The sequence below is a fragment of the Musca domestica genome, unplaced genomic scaffold (assembly GCF_030504385.1).
Source record: "Musca domestica strain aabys unplaced genomic scaffold, Musca_domestica.polishedcontigs.V.1.1 74, whole genome shotgun sequence".
Classification (NCBI taxonomy): Eukaryota; Metazoa; Arthropoda; class Insecta; order Diptera; family Muscidae; genus Musca; species Musca domestica.
The window spans coordinates 2,806,842-2,830,875 of NW_026712391.1; the positions used below are offsets into that span (position 1 = coordinate 2,806,842).

Consider the following 24,034-nt stretch of genomic DNA (forward strand, 5'->3'; position numbering starts at 1 on the left):
AGCTCAGAAGCAAGTACTTCAAGTTTAGTGAAAATCGGTTTAGAAATAGCTATAGCTGCCATATATATGTTTCATCCGATTTGGGGGTTCAGTCCATTACATTCGTAATGTGGACTCCACAACGATAATATTTGAAAACAGATATTACATATACCCTAGAAATTTTATCTTATCTACATCCGATTTGTTATTTGGTTATCAGTCCAAATTTAATTGAATTTGTCCTGGAAGCAAATACCACGTTTCGTTTTTCAAAATTTTGAACCCTATGTGGGGGACGTGCCATGAGAAATGGCCCGATTTCTACCATCTTTATAAAAGATCTTGTGTTGGTGGAAAGATTGAGATGTACCAAGTCTGAATGGAAGTTAATGTTAATTTCGTGTTCTAAGAGCTTTATGGATGTTCAAAATGTTGACCCTTTGTGTGGAAGGTACTAGAAGGACTAGACAATTTATTCCATCTTCACCCCAGACTTTGGGTTAATAAAAATATTGTGATGTATGTAATTTGAAGGCAATCGGACCCTTACATCACATTTTATAGTAGTTATAATTATTCAAAAATTTGGTCCAAAGAGATCTAGGGCATAAAACCGTTATTTCGATGAGGCACGCCATACGACGGAGGGTATAATTAAATACCAGAATTGAATCAACGTATGAGGTAATTTTCGGTTTTCGTACCCCATATTGAAACACTAACTTACGTTTCTTACCTTAACTTCACATTAAAATACTGAGCATTTTAAGAGCACATTTGAAATAAAGTTCTGACGAAATCAAACACCCCAGACGATGTATATTTTTGTTGTATACATTTATTTGTTAATAGTTGTTTATTTCCTCACTATAATACTGATAACTTACAGCAATGTTAAAATTAATAATAATAATAATAAGTTAATTACAATAGTAATTGTGTTACACATAATACTGACAAAATACCTACATTAATTAACTATTTTGAAATTCTCAGAATTAATAACTTGTACAGATAAAATTTGTTCTTTGTATATATGCTTCAGGTCTTCAAAGTTCTTCTTTGTGTGTGTGTGTGTGTTTCTTTTTTTTTTTTGTAGCATTTCCACTAGTTTAGGTGATATGAACGAATTTCAAGAGAAAACAAACAAAAAAATCTGCAAGTTTGCTTTTATATCTAGGATCGATCAGTCAATAAAACCTTTGTTTTTTTTAATTTTTACATTTTTGGGATTCATCACTTCTCTTCAATAACTTGTATGTATTTAGAAGATATCATCTTCTCGCTATAACGTTCCAGACGTATACGGTACTTGGTACAAATTCCATTTTATACAGATTATTACAGAATAGAGTATTCGTAGTGTTTTCGAAAATAATGTTATTAGGTTCTAATATTTTTTTTTTAATTTTTGGTTTCATGATTTCCTAAATTGAAACTGGCCTCTCATATAATGGTCTGTTGGTGGTGTGCCCTCAAAATATCCGTCTCTTCATTATTTGCCTTATTTCCACTGTATCCATTAACTGGAAATTCCCTCAAAGCTTCTGAGTGGGGCGGATGTTTATCGCCCACCAGCACCTGCTCCTCACTGCTATCACATTCCAGCAGTTCCGGATGTAATGGCTTGAAATTATTGCGTTGCCATTGCCAACCGGAGTTGGGACGAACCGACTCGATTTCTTTGGTTTTCAACTCAATACCATTTGTGGGAGTCAAACCACTTAACAAAATCTCCTCACCATTGCTATTCACATTGTAGGTTATGAAATTGCATAGCTGTTGAGCCTCACCCCGCTTGCTGTCCCTCTCACTGGAGGTCTGTCGATTATAGATGCTGCTGGTACGATTCTGATTGCGCAGTCGTGATGTGCCATATGTTGAGCGCAGTGAACTCGCCCTAGTATGCATTGACATTGTCCGCTCGTGTATGTCGCCAGTTGTGTGAAAATGACAGAAGAAGGTTTGAAACCGTTTGTTGAATTCTCTTTTGAATTTTTCCTGAAAGTAGGAAAAAATTAAATAAAAAATTTAAAAAAATATTAGAATAGGTCTTCTATAGTCGATAGAAGACCTCTAGGTCTTTTATAGCCGATATAACCCCTCTAGTTCTTTCATAGCCGATAGAAGACCTTTAAGTCTTATATAGCCGATAGAAGACTTCTAAAGCCGATAGAATACCTCTAGGTCTTCTATAGCCTATGCAGACCTCCAGGTCTTCTATAGCCGATAAAAGACCTCCAGGTCTTCTATAGCTGATAAAAGACCTCCAGGTCTTCTATAGCCGATAAAAGACCTCCAGGTCTTTTATAGCCGATAAAAGACCTCCAGGTCTTCTATGGCCGATAGAAGATATCCAGGTCTTCTATGGCCGATAGAAGATCTCCAGGTCTTCTTTGCCGATAAAAAATTTACAGATCTTCTATAGCCGATAGAAGACTTTCAGGTCTTCTATAGCCGGTATAAGACCTCTAGGTCTTCTATAGCCGATAGAAAACCTCCAGGTGTTCTCTAGCCGATAGAAGTCCACCAGCTTCCATAGTCGATAGAAGACCTCCATGTCTTCTATAGCCGATAGAACAAGACCTGGGGTCTTCTATAGCCGATAGAAAACCTCCAGGTGTTCTCTAGCCGATAGAAGACCTCCAGGTCTTCCATAGCCGATAGGAAACCTCCAGGTCTTTTATAGCCGACAGAAGATCTCCAAGTCTTCTATTGCCGATAGGAGACTTCCAGGTCCTCCTATCCCGATAGAAGACCTCCATTGTCGATGGAAGACTTCTAGATCTTCTAAAGTCGATAGAATACCTCTAGGGCTTCCATAGCCCATATAGGCCTCCAGGTCTTCTATAGCCGATAAAAGACCTACATGTCTTCTATAGCCGATAGAAGACTTCCAGGTCTTCCAGGCCGGTATATGACCTCTAGGTATTCTATAGCCGATAGAAGACCCCCAGGAAATTTGGAGCTTCTTAGTACTTTTAGTAGAATTCTAGTCCGAATTTTAAAAACTCAGCCTTATCTCACCCCTACCCATCAACATTGACCCACCTGCAAAATTGCAAGATTCTAGCTTCAGCCACGAATAAGTTTAAATTGTATCAGTAATTTTATTTCCAAATTGTAGGATACCAGCTCGATTGGTTTTCCCAAAAATATAAATTGTACCAAATGTATTACCATTTTGTACACTGCAGTCGAATTTCCAAAACTACCTACATACCTCAGTCCTAAAATGCAATTGTAATCTTATTTCCAAATTTCACCATTCCAGTTTAACCAATTCACCCAAATCGAAATTGTATCAAATTTAGTACCACTTAGTACTTTTCGTGCAAATATGTACAAATTTTGAAAACTACTTCCATGTATCAATCCTACACTCCAACCCTAATCCGTTCCTCCAAATTCAAATTGTACTTAATTCAATACCGTTTAGTACTTCGTACACACTTCGAAAACTAACTCCTTACATCGACCCTACTCCTTAATCTAGATTCGAATTCCAAATTTCAAGTTTTTAGCTCTAACCGTTCACAAGCTGCAAAATGGTACCAAATTTAGTACATTTAAGTACTTTTCGTACACTTATTGTGCAAATTTCCCAAATCCCTTTGGTACATCCATCATACTTTCCATCAGTGACCCTCATTCGAAATTGAAGAGTTCTAGCTCTACAAAGGTTTCCATATTTAGTAACTTTTAGTACCATTCTAGTACTGATTTCAAAGGCCCAGCCATATTTGACACCTTCGGACAAAAAGAGTGACCCTCACACAAAATTTAAAGATTCTATCTTCAGCTTCTTCGTCTGGGCGTTGATGAATCGTTAAGTCATTCAGTCAATCAGACAATAACAAAGGTTTCCAAATGTCGTACCTTCAGTGCTTTTCGTACCGTTGTAGTACCAATTTCCAAAACCCAGCCTTATCTGACACCTTCGGACCAAGAGTGACCCTCACACAAAATTTAGAGATTCCATCTTCAGCCTCTTCGTCTGGCCGTTGGTGATTCGTTAAGTCAGTCAGTCAATCAGACAATCAGTCAATAACAAAGGTTTCTATATTTCGTACCTTTCAGTATTTTTCGTACGGTTGTAGTAGCAATTTTCAAAGACCCAGCCTTATTTGACACCTTCGGACACCTCACACAAAATTTAGAGATTCCATCTTCAGCCTCTTCGTCTGGGCGTTGATGAATCGTTAAGTCAGTCAGACAATCAGTCAATAAAAAAAGTTTCCATAATTAGTACCTTTTAGTACTTTTCGTACCGTTGTAGTGCCAATTTCCAAAAACCCAGCCTTATCTGACACCTTCGGACCAAGAGTGACCCTCACACAAAATTTAGAGATTCCAGCTTCAGCCGTTTCCTGTGGGCGTCAGTCAATAAATTTACTCAGATTCAATAGTTGCCCTCGTAGATTCACGTTTCCGTTAAGGAAAGAAACACCTTTACCACACTGTTATTTGAGGTACAACATTGCTTGACATTCCCTCGTGTGGCTAATTTCCACCCACAACCCCATTGTGACTTTCCTCCTTATAATCTTATTATAGACAACAACATCACCAAGTCATCATCCGAATAACAAAAAAAAAAAAAACAAAATAAGAAATAAAAGCTTTTAATAATCTTTCCACTGCCACCAGGCACACCTTGCGCACTCCCCTACTCGCTGTTTACCCGCTACTTACGTTGTATATGCCATAGATGAAAGGATTATAGCAGCTGTTACTCATGGCTAGCCAATCGCAGCAGAACCAGACAATACCAATGAACTGGTATTCATTCACTTCGGGAATCGTAACATAAAGTATGTTGTACAGCTGCAAAGGCAGCCAGCAGACTCCGAATACAATCACAACTATAATCAGCATTTTTATGACCTGTAATAAAGAATAGCAGAAAAAAAGAGGACAATCAAATGACAACACAAACACCAAGAGGATTATAATCATTGGCGAGATATACTTTCGCAAGCAAATAAACAAATACATAGTCCGACTTAGGCTATACCTTTTTCTTATTCCTCATCAGCGTTATATCCCTTGAGTCCTGCGCATTTCCCGGTGCTCGAGTGCCCCACAAACGTATCGCCATTTGTATGTAAACGAAGCTGATGACGCAAAACGGCACCAAATACTGAACAAATACCAGCGAATAACGATACGTCTGCAGCTGGCTATCGGAGAGATTTACATTGTTGCAGAACGGTGTTGTCACATTGTATATGGTGTTGTTGATAGTGTCTGAAAAAGAAGGGAAAGCGAAATAGTAGATGCCACAAGGTAATAAAAAATTATCCTAGCCATCACAGAGAGAGAGAGAGTGATATGCAAATGAGAGATTGTCTGGCGGATTATTTTTTAAAATTGTATCGACGTTACATACCTTTTCGCCGTTCATGTTGTAATTCGACGCGAAATGCAATGGCACAGGGCGTTGCAAAGGTCACTGACGCCAGCCAAATGGTGGCAATTATAAATTTCGATGCAAATTTTGTGGGGCGTGCTCTGAAAGAGGAAAATGGAAAGCAAAACTAGAATTAATCAGATTATTTTTAGAAATGGTAATGAAAATGAGATATTGGAAATTTGAGGAATTCTAAGTGAGAAAATTGTATCTGATTACGCAAAAATTCGTGTAGAGGGAAGACACTATTTAGATGAATATGTGATGAAGGGGCAGATCTGAAAGGTCTGATTTTTAAAACCCAAGGACTTACGTGTGTAATATTCAAGAGCTGGCCTTTCACGGCAATACAAAATTAGGGTTTTGGAGATACATCCCCATTGATAGAGCTATAGACATATCTCACGGTATTTCGTAATCTATGTAATCAGGATTTGCATTAAGAACAAGGTATGACTTTTATAATTCAAATTCCGCTCAAAGCAAACATTTGATTATCATGTCAAAATAAGTCCATAAATAGTGCAAATTATTGACAATTTAAGCTATGGGTGAGTTATTCGAAAATTTGGATCTCAGCCATTTGTAAATAATACCACCCTATAAATGGCTGGTACCACTAATAAGTGATTTTTAACTATTTTCTACCCATGCATCCAAGCGACAGTTTGGTGTGGTTTTTTACCCTCTATAGGCTGTGGCATCATTAGATCATACTTCTTCAAAAATAAAAATGTTTTTTTGTCATAGAAATTATTTTTAAAATAACTTCTGGGGAGAATATCCCAGACAAAAAACAAGCGAACTGATGAGGATTGGTGGCTCTTTCCGAAACCTAGGTATTCCCTGCCTTACCCCCTGGTAAACATTACCATCATTCTCCACTAATAAACAAACGTTGTTTTTATAAAAACAACAATAAAGGGATAAAGCCTGACCATTTTGCAACAACAAAATACTACGGTATTCCGAACAAACAAGCCACACTGTTCTTCTTCAAAAATGCTGAACTACTGTGAGATGATATCCAACTTTTTTGCCCGAATCGCAGAGCCTTCGTACAAAATTGGTTCATAGCAAAATCTTTTACTAAGCCTTCATCAAGTTCGGCTCACTGCCTCTTTTTTTTTTTTTTAATAAAACAATTAAAAAAGCAGTAAGTTCGGCCAGGCAGAATTTTACAAATTACAAAATATAAAATTCTGTTAAAATTTTAAAAATACCGAATATTGGAAGGTGCCGACATATGAGGGATATACGATGTTGTGGACCTTTATATACAATTCCATTTCAGGGCGTAAAATACTAACAAAGAACACCTTGTGTAGAATTTCAGACAATTCCATTGAAAAATGTGGCTAAAATCATAAAAATGCCGAATATCGGAAGGTGCCGACATATGGGGGATATGCGATATCCTGGACCTATAAAGATAAATAAAGGCGATAAAGTACTCACAAGGAACTCCTTGTGCGAATTTTCAGACAATTCCGTTAAAAATGTGGCTAAAATCATCTAAATACCGAGTATCGGGGAGTACCGCTATATGGGGGCTATACGATATCGTGGGCCTATAGAAATTTTTTTCCCAGGGGATATAGTACTTTTGAGGAACTCCTTTTGTGGAACTTCAGACAATTCCATTGGAAAATGTGGCTAAAATCATCAAAATTCCGAATATCGGAAGGTGCCGTTTTATGGTGGATATACGATATTAGGAATCTATATGAACAATTATCTTCTAGGATATAAAGTACACACACGGAACTTCTTGTGTGAATTTTTAGACAACGACATTGAAAAATGTGGCTAAAATCATAAAAATACTGAATATTGGAATCTCTATTCGTTTTGACTCTGACGCGATTACAACAGACGGGCGGAAATTGGCCATATCCTCTTTCGAACCAAATTAAATAGTATCAGTCGTTATTGCCGACAGATTGATACCCTCAGCCTTTATCCTTTTATTGAAATATATTTTGACATGTTTTATTATTATTCAAAATGTTGACCCTCTATAGGAGAGCTACCGATGGCGTAGAACAATATTGTCCATTTCTCTTATGACCTTAGTCTGATATAATCATTGGAGGTGACAGGTTTGGATAATGTGTATAGTATATACATACTTTTTTGAAAATGCTCAACTTGTTTGGAAAGTTACCAGAAATAGTGGGTCAACATACCCCACATACACGATTTTTGAAGAAAATCGCGGATTTATTTCGCATGTATGAGGGTTATAATTATTCATAATGTCAAAAAGTGTAGAAGGTACGAGGGGGAGTGGGGAATTTCGACCTATACATGCAATGTTTCGCCACGGGAGCTAGAACCCATTAGGACCCACAAATATATATTTTTAGACAAATCCGCAAAGAAATGCGGCAAAAACATCAAAATACCGAATATTGGGAGGTACCGTTATATGGGAGCTATACCAAAACGTGGGCCTATACATAGAATGTTTCGCCACGGGAGCTGGAACCCATTATGACCAACAAATACCAATTTTAAGACAAATCCGTGGAAAAATGTGGCAAAAACCATCAAAATACCGAATATCGGGAGGTACCGTTATATGGGGACTATACCAAAACGTGGACCGATATATCTCATGTTCAATACCAACCATCCTAGTCACAATACAAATAATGTGGGCTGTATCCTGATTTCAACATACGGACAGACAGACGGACATCGTTAAATCGACTTAGAATTTTATGCTGATTATTCCCCCTTTCCATGGAGAAGGATATATAAATGTTTACCTTTTGTGGGGAAGGTATTAGAAGAAATGGCCGCTATATCCCATCTTATTCAAAATGTTGACCTTTGTATAGGTGGTACCAGAAGGTGTGAACCGGTAAACCCCATTTTCACACTCTATCTTATAATGGTTATGATATTGAGATGTGCGAAATTAAAAAAATAGATATTCCAAATTTTGACCCTTTGTGGGGAAGGTATTCAAAGGAGGTGTTCGATATATCACACCTTCACATCAGATCTCGTTTTGGTAGAGATTTTGGGATGTGCGAAGTTTGAAAATAGTCGTATGTTCATTTCGCATTTTATGAGCGTTTTAGATATTCCAAATTTGAACCTTTTGTAGCGGAGGTACTAGAAGGAGTAGTCCGATCTTGTCCACGATTTGCAAAATTTTTTCGTTCTCTTCCTATGCGGTAAATTATTTTCTATGAAGATGTTGACCTTTTGTGGGAGAGGTACCAGAAGGAGTGAACTGCTATTGCCCATCTCCGAACTCGATCTAAGTTTGACAAAATACTATGATGAACTAAGTTTGAACCAAATCTGATACTCCCTTCGAGAGATATTGTGCGCACCAGGCAGACAGACAGGCAGAGGGACATCTTCCAAAAATACACATACCTTAAAGAGAGCAAGAAAAAAGCTGCAAGTTCGGCCGGGCCGTACATTGAATACCCTCCATCTTTTGGAACGAATTTGGCAATTCTCAAAAAATCTATTAAAAATTCTGTTAAAATCTTAGAAATACCGAATGTAGCCATTATATTAGGGTCAATACAACGACATGCACCTGCATAGGTAACTTTTGTCATAAGCAATTACAATATTTAAATGCGAAATTTAGAAAAAAATCGGTGATTAATGTAGCTAAAGTCATCAAAGTACCGAATATCGGGAGGTACCGTTATATGGAGGTTATACTAAAGCGTGGACCTGCACAGACAATTTTCTGTCTTAGGCTGTAGTATTCATTGCCAACTTCAAATACCAAATTTGAAACAATTCCTGTGAATAATATCGCTAAAAGCCTTAGATACCGAATATCGGGAGGTATCGATATATAGGGGCTATGCTAAAACGTGGACCTACAAAGACAAATTTCTGCCTTAGGCTGTAGTATCAATTGCGAACTTCAAATACCAAATTTGAAACAATTCTGGTGAAAAAATATCCACAAAATCATTAAAATACCGAATATCGGGAGGTAACGTTATATGGGGGTCCTACGAAGACGTGGACCTGCACAGACAATTTTCTGTCTTAGGCTGTAGTATCCATTATGAATTTCAAATACCAAATTTGAAACAATTCCGATGAATGAATTCGCTAAAATCATCAAAATACCGAATATCGGAAGGTGCCGTTATATGGGGGCTATACGAAGACGTGGACCTGCACAGACAATTTTCTGTCTTAGGCTGTACTATCCATTACGAACTTCAAATATTAAATATGAAAAAATTTTGGTGAATAATGTCGCTAAAATAATCAAAATACCGAATATCGGGAGGTACCGATATATAGGGGCTATGCTAAAACGAGGACCTACATGACCCATTTTCAATACCAAAAGTCCAGCAGACATAGTATACATTTGAGTAAAATTTTATCAACCTACTTTGCTTCGTTTGGAAGCTAGAGTGATTTCCACAAACGGATAGACGGATGCACATCGCTAAATCTACATAGAATTTTATGCTGATGATTTATGGGGTCTAAAATGTATATTTCGAGGTGTTACAAACGAATTGACAAACTTAATATACCCTCCATACTATGGTGGAGGGTATAAAAAGTATCCTAAATTATGTTAACCCAGACCTTTAAAAAGACTATCTCAATGCATTGCGTATTTGCGAATTGAACCCAAAACATCCTCATTTGGAAGTTTTTATCTCTGTTTTTCCAACAAATAACGCATACCAAGTTGCAGGAAATTGCAACCATCTGCCATGGCAGTTCATCGCACAACTCAACAATGCACATCATATTTTCAACTACATAAAGTGTATCGATCAAAAAAGTGATAAACTTGCCCATGAAAAATGATGTTTCCATGGAAAGGAATACCTCATTTCGATAAGTATTGAGTATTGAATTCAATGGAATTATTAACATTGTTTTAACGAAACATTGCAACAATCAATCGCGAAGGAGTATTTATTTTCCTGGATTTTTTTTTTTTTTATCTTTACACGCCAATTAACGGAATAAATTCCTGCCAGAGGTGTGGTTAAGAAGCTGTTGTTAAACACAAATGAAAAAACAGAACACATTAACATTCTTTTATTGTTCCATTAAATACACCATAACGATGGCTGGAATATAAAATCATTTATCCTCCATCCTCTTCGTTTTGAATAATTTACCTCAATGGATTTAGTATTGCTCGATGGCGATCTATGGCAATTGCCGTCAGAGTAAATACCGAAACATTAACACTGACGGCCTGGACAAAGGGACAAAATCCGCACATAAACCATGGCAGGGTCCAACGTTGTAGCAGGGCTGCCTGGAACTGTAAATAAATTCAAATATTCGTATTCAGTCAAGTTGAATGTTTTTCTTTTTTACATTGTCTCAATGTCGGTAACAAGACATCAACTCAAAATTACTTTTTTTTTTTTGAAAATCAAACAAAAATTAGAATAAATTATATTTTTTTCACTCTAATCCACTTACCTGGAATGGTATGCAGAACAGTCCAATTATTACATCGGCAAATGCCAAGTTGGCAATGTACATATTTGTTACGGTACGCATTTGTCTCGTTGTTGCCACAACCCAGATGACCAGAGAATTACCAACTATGGCAACTAAACTTATAGTTCCATAGAATACGGAGAGTAGTACAACAATTTCCACTGGAGCAATATAGAGGACCTCTGTTTGGGGGAGGAAAAAAACAAATAACAAGAAACTCAAATATTGCAACTTTTTCAGTTAAAAGTGACACATTGTAGAAAGCTAACAAAGGGGCTTTGTATTCTCAACAAAAATTTTTTGAGAAAGTTTGAAATTCCGTTCCGACACATAATTATGGAAAGAAAAATATGACTTCTTTATAAGAGTAGTTGTGCGAATTGGAAAAATTCCCAAGGAAAATGGGAACTACTTTGTTCTGTGATTATTATTCAACTGCGCGGATGATTGTTACTTGAGTGCGTGAAATTATTTTACCTAACTTCGGGGAAGAGAATTACCAAAGAAAACAAACTTTGAAAATTTCAGTGGGTGTGACGAGAGATATTTGACTGTTTATGTATAAATAATTCGGGGGACGCATTATCAAGTCGTGCGGGGCCGACTTTATGATACCCTACACCACTTTGCCAATTTAGTAGAGCAAAGAGGAGAATTTAATCATACACGCTATGATTATAATTATAATTTAAAGTTCAAAGGACTAAATATGCCGAAGCATTTGTGTATTTTAAATTCGGACTTGTATTGCCCATTTGGTGCGAAATTAATTTGAAATCGGATAAAAATATATCTGGGAACTATATCCAAATCTGAACTGATCTCGATAAAATTTGGCAAAGATATTTCTGAGCTGTTTTTGATATATTTCCCTGAATATCGTTGTTACGGAGTGCATATTACGGCTGTGGGTAACAAATATGACAAATCGGATGAAGAGTATATATGGGAGCTATAGCTATATCTGAGCCGATCTTCACCAAATTTGGTATACTAGCTTCTAGACTCAATTCGGTCGTATGTGCCAAATTTCATCCCATTTGGACAAATATTAGACGTTTGGTGCACAATAAAAGGTAAATCGGACGAAGTTATATATGGGAGATATATCCAAATTCGAACCGATTTCGATAAAATTTTCCAAAGGTATTTCTGAGCTGCACTTGATATATGTCCCCAAATATTGTTGTTACAGGGTGCATATTACGGCTGCGGAAGACAAAAAAACAAATCGGATGAACAATATATATGGGAGCTATAGCTATATCTGAACCGATTTCGATCAAATTTGGCATACTTATTTTCAGGCCTAATTTGATCGTATGTGCAAAATTCCACACTATTCGGGCTGATATTACACGTTTGGTGCACAATAAAATGCAAATCGTACGAAGATATGTATGGGAGCTATATCTAAATTTTTACCGATTATCTCCAATTTCAATAGGGTTCGTCCTTGGGCCAAAAAAAGGTTGTTTGGAAAATTTCATCTCAATTGGATAATTAATGTGACCTGCATTTTGTTCACAAGAATACATGGACAGACGGACTGACATGCATAAATCAACTCAGAAAGTGATTCTATGAAGATCCTCAAAAGTAACTATGGGTCTATCTCGCTTCCTTCTCCATGTTACAAACAAACGCACAAAGACATAATACCGTTACCACTATGTGGTGTAGGATAAAAAATTATACCAAGGTTTTCATTAATTTGGAAAAGAAGACTACAATTTGACAAAATTTGATTTGACTTTCTTTGAATTTCAAAATTTAATTTGTTTAATTAATTTTGGTGTAACTCTAATTTAGTAGTAACTTTCAGATTTTATCCTGATTCCGGGAAAGTATTTTTTTTCTTAGAGATCGGATATTTGACCCGAAAGTCCGCGTCCAGGACCCGGACCTACTAAACCGATGTGGGCTATATGGGTGCTCTGGTTATTTAAAACGGGAGGTGTATCAAAATTATTTGTTGGAACTGGAAAAAAAATCCCTCAAAAGTTTAAAAAGGCTCCATTTCGGGAATCTATTAAATTATAGCCAAATTATAGTTGATATTATAACCTCTCCAAAATGCAGGAATATTCAGTACATTGTTGGACACACCGAGAGGAGAAAGTTTCAAGCCCCGGTGAAAGGCTTCATGCTTAAAAGGAAACCTTGGTTTGCAATCTTTGGATCTCAAGCCCCGGCCGAAGGCCATCTACCCAAACAGTATCAACATTAATAAAACTTTGGATCGTTGACGGGACCTCCAATAGGGATTTTGAATAATATCAAAAAAAATCCTTCAAAAAACATCACTTAAATGAATACCGTTATATGAGGGATATACGAAGACGTGTAATTTTTGTCGTAGGCTCTAGTATCGATTCCGAACTTCAAATACGAAATTCCGGTGAATAATGTTGGTAATATCATCAAAAACCGAATAGCGAGAGGTACCGTTATATGGGAGATATGCAATATCGTGGACCTATATAGACAATTTTCTTCCAGGGGGTGAAGTTATCAAAAGCAGCTACTGGTGTGGATTCTCGGAAAATTCCACTGACAATTTGACCACAATCATCAAAATACCGAATATAGGGTAGTGATAACTTTTTTAATCTTGAATTATTGAATATTTTAAAATGGTCATAACTCCTTAAATTTTGAGTTTTCGGCGATTTTAGCTATTATTTGTGATCACTTTTTAACGCTTAATTTATTGAATATTTTAAATGGCCATAACTAATTAAATATTGAGTTTTCGGCTTTTTTAGCTATTATTTGTGACAACATTTTTAAGTTTGAATTAATATTGAGTTTTCAGAGTTTTTAGCTTTTATTTGTGATCATTTTTTAAAGCTTGAATTATTGAATATTTTAAAATGGCGATGACTCCTTAAATATTGAGTTTTCGGCGTTTTTATCTATTATTTATGATCACATTTTAAAGCTTGAATTATTGAATATTTTAAATGGCCATAACTCCAGAACCACCACAGAATCGAATTATAAAAAAATAAGAAATTACATATAAATTCCTTATGTTGGGGATATCGTACATCGTGGACCTGAATAAAAAATTATCTTCCAGAGGATAACGTACTCACAAGGAACTTGATTTTCAAAAGTGGCTAAAATCATCAAAGTATCGAATATCGGAAGGTGCCGTTATATGGGGATATACGATAGCGTGAACCTTTATAGGCAATTTATTTCCTGAGGATAAAGTCTCACAGGGAACTCCTTGTGCAGAATTTCAGATAATTTCATTGCAAAATGTGGCTAAAATCATAAAAAACCCGAATATCGGGGGTACTCTTATATGGAGGCTATACGAAATCGTTGACCGATATAGCCCATCTTCGAACTTGACCTGCCTGCAGACAAAAGACAGATTTGTGCAAAATTTTAGCTTCCTATCTTAATTTGTTTTCACCCTAGCGTGATTATAAATTACCTGAATTTTTGGCACATCCGACCGAATTCAGTCTAGAAGCAAGTACATTAAATTTGGAGAAAATGGGTTCAGATATAGCTAAAGCTCCCATATACATGTTTTATCCGATTTGAGATTTGAAGTCCCTCACATATGCACTCCACAAGTATGATACTTGGTACCAGATAACTTATGGAGCACAAAAATGCTTCTGTTAAATTGTATCGAGAACGGATCAGATTAGGATATAGCCCCCCATATATATCTTTATCTGATATCAGGTTTATTGTGCACCAAATAAGTAATATCAGCCCAAATTTAATGGATTTTTTATACCCTCCACCATAGTATGGAGGGTATATTAACCTTGTCATTCCCTTTGTAACTCATCGAATTATACATTTTAGACCCCACAAAGTATATATATTCTTGATCAGCATAAAATTCTATGTCATCTGTCCGTCTGGGAAAATCAATCTAGATTCCGAACGAAATGAAGTAGGTTGATAAAATTTTACTCAAATGTATATTATGTTTGCAGGACATTTGGTATTGAAAATGGTCCATGTAGGTCCACGTTTTGGTTTTAGCACCCTTATAATGGTACCTCCCTATTTTCGGTATTTTGGTGATTTAAGAGATATTGTTCACCGGAAATGTTTCAAATTTGGTATTTGAAGTTTGTAATGAATACCACAGCCCAAGAAAGAAAATTTTCCGTGCAGGTCAACGTCTTCATATTGCCCCCATATAACGGTACGTTCTTATATTCGGTATTTTGATGATTTAAGCGACATTATTCACATATATTTTTTTTTCAAGTTTCGCTTATGGATATTTTAATGGCTTATGGCAGAAGTTGCCTTTGCAGGTTCACGTCATCGTATAGACAGATATACGTATAACAGAATACGTTCCAAATGGTGGAGGGTATTAAAAGTTCGTCCCTGCCATTTTCCAATATAAAACTTTTTGTTACGAGAGCTCTACCAAATAAGCATAGTGGTGTGGGGTATCATATTGTCGGCCCCAACCGACTTTTGACCATTCCTTGCTGGTTTGCTTGTTTAGGATAATTTTTAGTCAAAAAAACAAAATGGATTTTTTGAAAAACTTGTTCAATGACACTCTTGTCAAAAATTGTGAACTGTCTAAAAACTAGAAATATTTTAGTATGATTAAACATTAGATTAGCCTCTTCATATTCTCTATGGTGTAGCGTATCATATAGCCGTCTCGATCGGTCTTTGTTCTTTTCGTACTTTTTTAAGAACGTCAAATGCTTACAAAAGAATATAAGTGTATAACCTTTTCATTAATTTCCGATTTTCTTCCAGTGTTGTTTTCTTTTTTATTGCTTGTGTAAATACTTAAAATTTTATGGAAGTTAATATAAAAACGTACCGAAATAAAACTTTTCCGAAAATAAAATAATTTGTTTCCTTTTCAATAGAAAACATAATAAGTCACATTTAAATTTGCTTCTCTGATAAGAGTGAGAGAGCTTATTGCAAATATAATTGCTTTGTTCCCAGAAATATCCTACATGCATTGGCATTTGTGGCCAAGTTTACTTTGGCTCCGAAGTACAACTGTTTGGGTAGCAACACGCACTTTGAATAAAATCACATTTCATTCAAACATATGAAGAGGGGTTCAAGGTGATTGCAAAAGCCACAATTAATTGGAACTAGGCATAATGAGAAGAAACGAAAATTGCCACATATCTATCGGTATTTCCAAAGAAGACGAATTACATCTCCGAGATTTGATTGTTGATACAAAATGCATGTGTGTGCATATCAGCAGAAATGAAGATTATCCTACCTCTTCACAGTTTAATAATAATATTTAATTATTTGCCTTTGCGCTGGACACACCGAGAGGAGAAAGTTTCAAGCCCCGGTGAAAGGCTTCATGCTTAAAAGGAAACCTTGGTTTGCAATCTTTGGATCTCAAGCCCCGGCCGAAGGCCATCTACCCAAACAGTATCAACATTAATAAAACTTTGGATCGTTGACGGGACCTCCAATAGGGATTTTGAATAATATCAAAAAAAATCCTTCAAAAAACATCACTTAAATGAATACCGTTATATGAGGGATATAAGAAGACGTGTAATTTTTTGTCGTAGGCTCTAGTATCGATTCCGAACTTCAAATACGAAATTCCGGTGAATAATGTTGGTAATATCATCAAAAACCGAATAGCGAGATGTACCGTTATATGGGAAATATGCAATATCGTGGACCTATATAGACAATTTTCTTCCAGGGGGTGAAGTTATCAAAAGCAGCTACTGGTGTGGATTCTCGGAAAATTCCACTGACAATTTGACCACAATCATCAAATACCGAATATAGGGTAGTGATAACTTTTTTAATCTTGAATTATTGAATATTTTAAAATGGTCATAACTCCTTAAATTTTGAGTTTTCGGCGATTTTAGCTATTATTTGTGATCACTTTTTAACGCTTAATTTATTGAATATTTTAAATGGCCATAACTAATTAAATATTGAGTTTTCGGCTTTTTTAGCTATTATTTGTGACAACATTTTTAAGTTGAATTAATATTGAGTTTTCAGAGTTTTTAGCTTTTATTTGTGATCATTTTTTAAAGCTTGAATTATTGAATATTTTAAAATGGCGATGACTCCTTAAATATTGAGTTTTCGGCGTTTTTATCTATTATTTGTGATCACATTTTAAAGCTTGAATTATTGAATATTTTAAATGGCCATAACTCCAGAACCACCACAGAATCGAATTATAAAAAAATAAGAAATTACATATAAATTCCTTATGTTGGGGATATCGTACATCGTGGACCTGAATAAAAAATTATCTTCCAGAGGATAACGTACTCACAAGGAACTTGATTTTCAAAAGTGGCTAAAATCATCAAAGTATCGAATATCGGAAGGTGCCGTTATATGGGGATATACGATAGCGTGAACCTTTATAGGCAATTTATTTCCTGAGGATAAAGTCTCACAGGGAACTCCTTGTGCAGAATTTCAGATAATTTCATTGCAAAATGTGGCTAAAATCATAAAAAACCCGAATATCGGGGGTACTCTTATATGGAGGCTATACGAAATCGTTGACCGATATAGCCCATCTTCGAACTTGACCTGCCTGCAGACAAAAGACAGATTTGTGCAAAATTTTAGCTTCCTATCTTAATTTGTTTTCCCCCTAGCGTGATTATAAATTACCTGAATTTTTGGCACATCCGACCGAATTCAGTCTAGAAGCAAGTACATTAAATTTGGAGAAAATGGGTTCAGATATAGCTATAGCTCCCATATACATGTTTTATCCGATTTGAGATTTGAAGTCCCTCACATATGCACTCCACAAGTATGATACTTGGTACCAGATAACTTATGGAGCACAAAAATGCTTCTGTTAAATTGTATCGAGAACGGATCAGATTAGGATATAGCCCCCCATATATATCTTTATCTGATATCAGGTTTATTGTGCACCAAATAAGTAATATCAGCCCAAATTTAATGGATTTTTTATACCCTCCACCATAGTATGGAGGGTATATTAACCTTGTCATTCCCTTTGTAACTCATCGAATTATACATTTTAGACCCCACAAAGTATATATATTCTTGATCAGCATAAAATTCTATGTCATCTGTCCGTCTGGGAAAATCAATCTAGATTCCGAACGAAATGAAGTAGGTTGATAAAATTTTACTCAAATGTATATTATGTTTGCAGGACATTTGGTATTGAAAATGGTCCATGTAGGTCCACGTTTTGGTTTTAGCACCCTTATAATGGTACCTCCCTATTTTCGGTATTTTGGTGATTTAAGAGATATTGTTCACCGGAAATGTTTCAAATTTGGTATTTGAAGTTTGTAATGAATACCACAGCCCAAGAAAGAAAATTTTCCGTGCAGGTCAACGTCTTCATATTGCCCCCATATAACGGTACGTTCTTATATTCGGTATTTTGATGATTTAAGCGACATTATTCACATATATATTTTTTTTCAAGTTTCGCTTATGGATATTTTAATGGCTTATGGCAGAAGTTGCCTTTGCAGGTTCACGTCATCGTATAGACCCTAATATAATGGCTACATTCGGTATTTTTAAGATTTTAACAGAATACGTTCCAAATGGTGGATGGTATTAAAAGTTCGTCCCTGCCATTTTCCAATATAAAACTTTTTGTTACGAGAGCTCTACCAAATAAGCATAGTGGTGTGGGGTATCATATTGTCGGCCCCAACCGACTTTTGACCATTCCTTGCTGGTTTGCTTGTTTAGGATAATTTTTAGTCAAAAAAACAAAATGGATTTTTTGAAAAACTTGTTCAATGACACTCTTGTCAAAAATTGTGAACTGTCTAAAAACTAGAAATATTTTAGTATGATTAAACATTAGATTAGCCTCTTCATATTCTCTATGGTGTAGCGTATCATATAGCCGTCTCGATCGGTCTTTGTTCTTTTCGTACTTTTTTAAGAACGTCAAATGCTTACAAAAGAATATAAGTGTATAACCTTTTCATTAATTTCCGATTTTCTTCCAGTGTTGTTTTCTTTTTTATTGCTTGTGTAAATACTTAAAATTTTGTGGAAGTTAATATAAAAACGTACCGAAATAAAACTTTTCCGAAAATAAAATAATTTGTTTCCTTTTCAATAGAAAACATAATAAGTCACATTTAAATTTGCTTCTCTGATAAGAGTGAGAGAGCTTATTGCAAATATAATTGCTTTGTTCCCAGAAATATCCTACATGCATTGGCATTTGTGGCCAAGTTTACTTTGGCTCCGAAGTACGACTGTTTGGGTAGCAACACGCACTTTGAATAAAATCACATTTCATCCGAACATATGAAAAGGGTTCAAGGTGATTGCAAATAGCCACAATTAATTGGAACTAGGCGAAGAAGAAACGAACATTGCCACATATCTATCGGTATTTCCAAAGAAGACGAAGTACATCTCTGGGATTTGATTGTTGATGCAAAATGCATGTGTGTGCATATCAGCAGAAATGAAGATTATCCTACCTCTTCAAAGTTTAATAATAATATTTAATTATTTGCCTTTGCGCACTATGATAAACAATTTTGTCTCACTCACCATATTCCTCGTCATCCAGCATTTCATTTTCCTTGAAACGTGTAATTCCGTATTCATCCATGTTTTGTTTTATCGCTTCCCTGAAATGTGTGTGTGTGTGTGTGTGGGTGAGTTTATAACGGTGTTTGGTTATGCATCTGGAGGGAATTTATTCCTCCCGATGGTGATGGCGTTTCACTTTCAATTTTAAGTCCACAACTGTTTCTTATTGTCCTGAAATGCGTGATTGTTTCGTTTTGTTTTTAGCGCAAACACGTGATAACTTCTTGGAATAACCTGCAGATGCTTTGTGCAGAGCTTCATTTAAAAACAGGGCTTTGTTTTCGCAGGTGTGGATTTCATGTCGCTGAATAATTTTGCACAGAAGAAGTAAAAGGACATTTTAATAAGGTTTTCCTGAAAAAAAAAAACGAGAAAGGGGAGATGGAGTTTTAGGTAATGGAATGTATTTTTAAAATCAAGATCATCAAATTTAAAAATATTTATTTTGTCACTTGAAGTAATAACTTTTTGATTGCCTCTAATATCTATGGCACAACCACAAAGTGAAAAAATTTAATCCTAAAATGACTGTAAAACAAGTTAAAAGGTATCAGACGGTTTTGCCGACAGATGCATACCTTCAGCCAATGTTCGATTATTTAAATAAATTTAGACTTCTGTTATGATTATTCAAATTTTTGACCCCCTATGGAGTAGGTTCCGAAGGAATGGTCAAATACAGTCCATTTCTCATCGGACCTAAATAAATATGATATAAATAATGCGACTTGACAGGTTTGGACTACATCGACTACTTCCTTCACTTTATATGGGATATGTTTTAGAAAATGTTAAAATGCGCGCGGGTTCCAGATATAGTCGACCGAAGTATTCCATTTTTATATCCTCCACCATTCTATCTTGTGTTAGCAGAAATGTTTTTATGTGTGAAATTTTAAGAGAGTTGGATGCTTATTTCGCTTTCTTTGAGCGTTTTGTTTTTCAAAATCGTGAATCCTATGTGGGGGAGGTACTAGTAGAAATGGTTCGATCTCTACCATATTTACAACAGATCGTGTGTCGATGGAATTATTGAGATGTACCAAGTCTGAATGAGTTTCATGGTAATTCAAAATTTTGTGGGAGGGGTACCAGAAGGAGTGGACCTATATATACCATCGTCACAGCAGATCTTGTGTTACTAGAAATAATGGTATATGTAAAATATAAAAGAAATCGGATTTTATAATCGTTTTGGTTATTCAAAATTTTTAATTTTTACGGGGAGGTACCAGAAGGAATGGTCTGATGTCTATTATCTTTTTAACAGATCTTGTGCTGACAGAAATATTGAGATGTGCCAAGTCTGAATGGAATCGGATGAAAATTTCTCGTTTTATTAAGTCCATGGCTACTCAAAATTCTGATCCATTGTAGGGGAGGTACCAGAAGGAGTGGCCCGACCTCTAACATCTTCACACCAGATTTGGTAATAATAAAAATAATTGTAATGGGTGAAATTTGAAGACCATAGAACACTTATTTCAAATTTAATAATTTATTCCAATTTTTGGCCCTTTGTGGGGAAGGTACTTGATTGAGCGGGTCGAAATAGTCCATTTTCGCACCAGAAGTATCACTGCTGAAAATATTAGTATTTGCAAAGCACAAAATCGAATGAAAAATTTGAAAATTTTTACCATTTTTGGGAGAGTGGACCGATGTTGCTCATCTCCGAAATCGATCTAAGTTTGAAAATAATCGGATACTTTCTTCGAGCCAGCCATCCAGTCAGACGGACGGACACCCCTAGATCGACTCCAAATGTCTTGAAATGGATTTGCTTCAAAGAGGGCTAGGGTCTAAAGTCGATATTTTGTCTATGCACTTTTTAGCCGCATATATATCCCGTGAAGCCATATGGTTGAGGATATAACCAATTAGAATGGGTTAGACGGAATATTGCTAGAGGCAGAAAGGCTGTTAACACCCTTTAACTCTTGACACAATATTTTATGTCAATAAAAGTTTATAACCCGCTGAGCCTTCCATAACAATTCTGTTGGCCCAATATGGATTTCTTATGAAGACTAGTATCCATTGGTTCGGACCGCTTCCGGGTTATATGGGCATTTCTGGAGTTATCCTCTAAAAACAATAAACCAATTGGTCCCTGGACATATCCATCTGAAAAAATACTATTCATTAGCTTTACAGAAGTGGAAGGAAGTTTGAACCGATTTAGAGGAGTAGGGTCAAATCTTGAGAAATTTTTAGAAAAGGATAATAACATTGGCTACTATGGCTTCTAGGACAATTTAACCAGTCCAATGTTGGATTTATGAGAAAGCTCATGAACGGTACAATTAGGCACATGAACTGATGCCATCGACGCTTGTTACATTTTACATATTCCTCGGCTATCCTACATGTGGGCCATATAGCCGAGGACGTTCTGGCCGAAATCGAGGATTTTTTGTTCCAAGGACCCTCTAACAAAAAAACTGAAATTTTTTACTAATATTCTTTTGAAGCTTTTCTGGCCAAATATTATGGATGTTTTTTTTTTCAAAATCCAATTTTTTTAAAGAATATTCTCGAGGATCTTTTCACCAAAAATCTGAAATTCTCCAAAAAATTTTCTTCGTCGACCTTCTGACAAAAAATCGTGGATATTGTTTGGTTTTTAAAGAATGTTCCGATAAAAGATTTTTGTAGCAACTGAGGATTTTTGAAAATATCGAGGACTTTTTGACAAAGATCGCTGATTCGTAAAAACATTTTTCTAGGGTCTTCCCAACATAAATCGTAAATTTCTTACGTAATTTTTTTATGGAGTTAGGCTTTTAGGGACAACTTTTTAAGGACTTGCCGAATAAAAAAATGTTGGATTTAAAACAAAAAGATACGGGACCTTCTAATTATGTTTTTTTTTTTTTTTTTGAAATTGTGGAGAACCTTCTAAATCATTTCTTCAAATCAAAGATCCTTAAATTATGAATTTGTTAGAGGGCCTTCTAACCGGGATAAAATTTTTAAAATTTATTTGGAAGATATCAGACCCAAAAATTGTGTATTTTAAATCCGAGGACCAGAAGTAGTAAAATTTTAAATAAAAAATTCGAGGACTTTGTAACCGAAAATGGTGAATAGCGAGGAACTTTTAAAACTAATTTTTGTGTTTTTTATTTTATTTTACTTATTTTTATTTTTTTTAACAAGTAACGCAGTTTCTTTAAAAAAATTTTGGGTTTTCTGAAAAAAAAAAATCGAGAAATTTAAAAAACTACGATGAATATCAGGAAGTAGTGTTATATGGGGGCTATAGGGCAACATTGTCCTAAATGGACAATGTTATGCCACTGAATGTAAATCCCATCACACACTCTAATTACCAAATTTCAAAAGATTTGTGACAAAATTTGACTTAATGAATAAAATATCGGTAGCGTTATATGGGCACCATAGGACAACTTGGACCTATATATACAATGAACCTAACCTAGAACCTATTTCGAACCACAAATACCAAATCTTAGACAAATCCGTTAGAAAATGTGTCTAAAAATAAAATAAAAAACACAAAAATTAGTTTTAAAAGTTCCTCGCGATTCACCATTTCCGGTCAGAAAATCCTCGAAATTTTTATTTAAAATTTTACTACTTCTGGTCCTCGGATTTAAAATACACGATTTTTGGATCAGATATCTTCAAATAAATTTTTAAAATTTTATCCTGGTTAGAAGGCCCTCGAAAAAAATCATAACAAATTCAGGTACCGTTAAATGGGTGTCATAATAAAATATGGACCTATAAAGACAATGTTCTGCCACAGAAGTAGAAACCTTAAAAACTCTCAACATGGAATTTGGAACCATTCTGTCGAAAAATTAGCCTAACATTATCAAAATACCGAATATCGGGAGCTACGGTTATATGGGGGCTATACGGGAACACGGAACAATATATTTTATTTTCCATACCAACCATTCTAGATACAGTACGAACATTGTGCCATAAAATATTTTGAGTACTACTACCCATACTCAACTGTACCGAGACACTTATGCTCTTTCGATTTTTGCAACCACGAACTTTAAACGAAACTTTCAAAGTAATGATTTCATTAATGAAAATGTTTTCGCCCAACGTCAAATATTCCTGCCACTGGCATTGGAAATTCTGGCAGAAGGCTTTAAAACTCTTCTCCACTCAAGTTTACAAATTTCATATTCTAATTTATGTGCGCTTCAAAAATATATACATTATACCTGGCACGTTTGAGTAAATATTGAATATTTCTTTTGTTTTGCAACAAAGGAATGTGGGAGTGAAAGCATTTTTGCCGAAAAAAAAGAAAGAAACTTCGATATACTTTAAAACTTTGAGAAAAATTCATGAATTCTCAGCTCAGCAAGGAAACGGGAAAATATTTCGCCGCCAAAATGTTCTTCGCTGGAAAATGCCACTGGCAATGAAGATTATTTGATATTATCGGCAAATCGATGTGAACGACTGAAGCGTTGAACGCAGATTTACCGAAGAGCAATTCATTCCAAATTCCAAGATTTTCACTAAACCAAAGAAGATGCTCAGTGAGATGAGCGTTTGTATGGCATCTAATTG

General features: G+C 35.5%; 1 protein-coding gene across 1 annotated transcript in view; it reads right to left on the reverse strand.

Moving 5' to 3' along the window:
- Positions 1 to 830: 830 nt before the first annotated feature.
- The window catches only part of LOC131806370 (prolactin-releasing peptide receptor-like), an 83,021-nt gene continuing 59,817 nt past the window's right edge, over positions 831 to 24,034 (reverse strand). The window contains exons 2-8 of the mRNA XM_059130403.1: positions 19,427 to 19,822; positions 10,853 to 11,055; positions 10,540 to 10,688; positions 5,375 to 5,496; positions 5,000 to 5,232; positions 4,678 to 4,869; positions 831 to 1,983 (exon numbers count right to left, since the gene is read on the reverse strand). Coding sequence (XP_058986386.1) covers positions 1,429 to 1,983; positions 4,678 to 4,869; positions 5,000 to 5,232; positions 5,375 to 5,496; positions 10,540 to 10,688; positions 10,853 to 11,055; positions 19,427 to 19,487 — 1,515 coding nt within the window. The 5' untranslated portion in view covers positions 19,488 to 19,822 and the 3' untranslated portion in view covers positions 831 to 1,428. The remainder of the gene's footprint in view (positions 1,984 to 4,677; positions 4,870 to 4,999; positions 5,233 to 5,374; positions 5,497 to 10,539; positions 10,689 to 10,852; positions 11,056 to 19,426; positions 19,823 to 24,034) is intronic.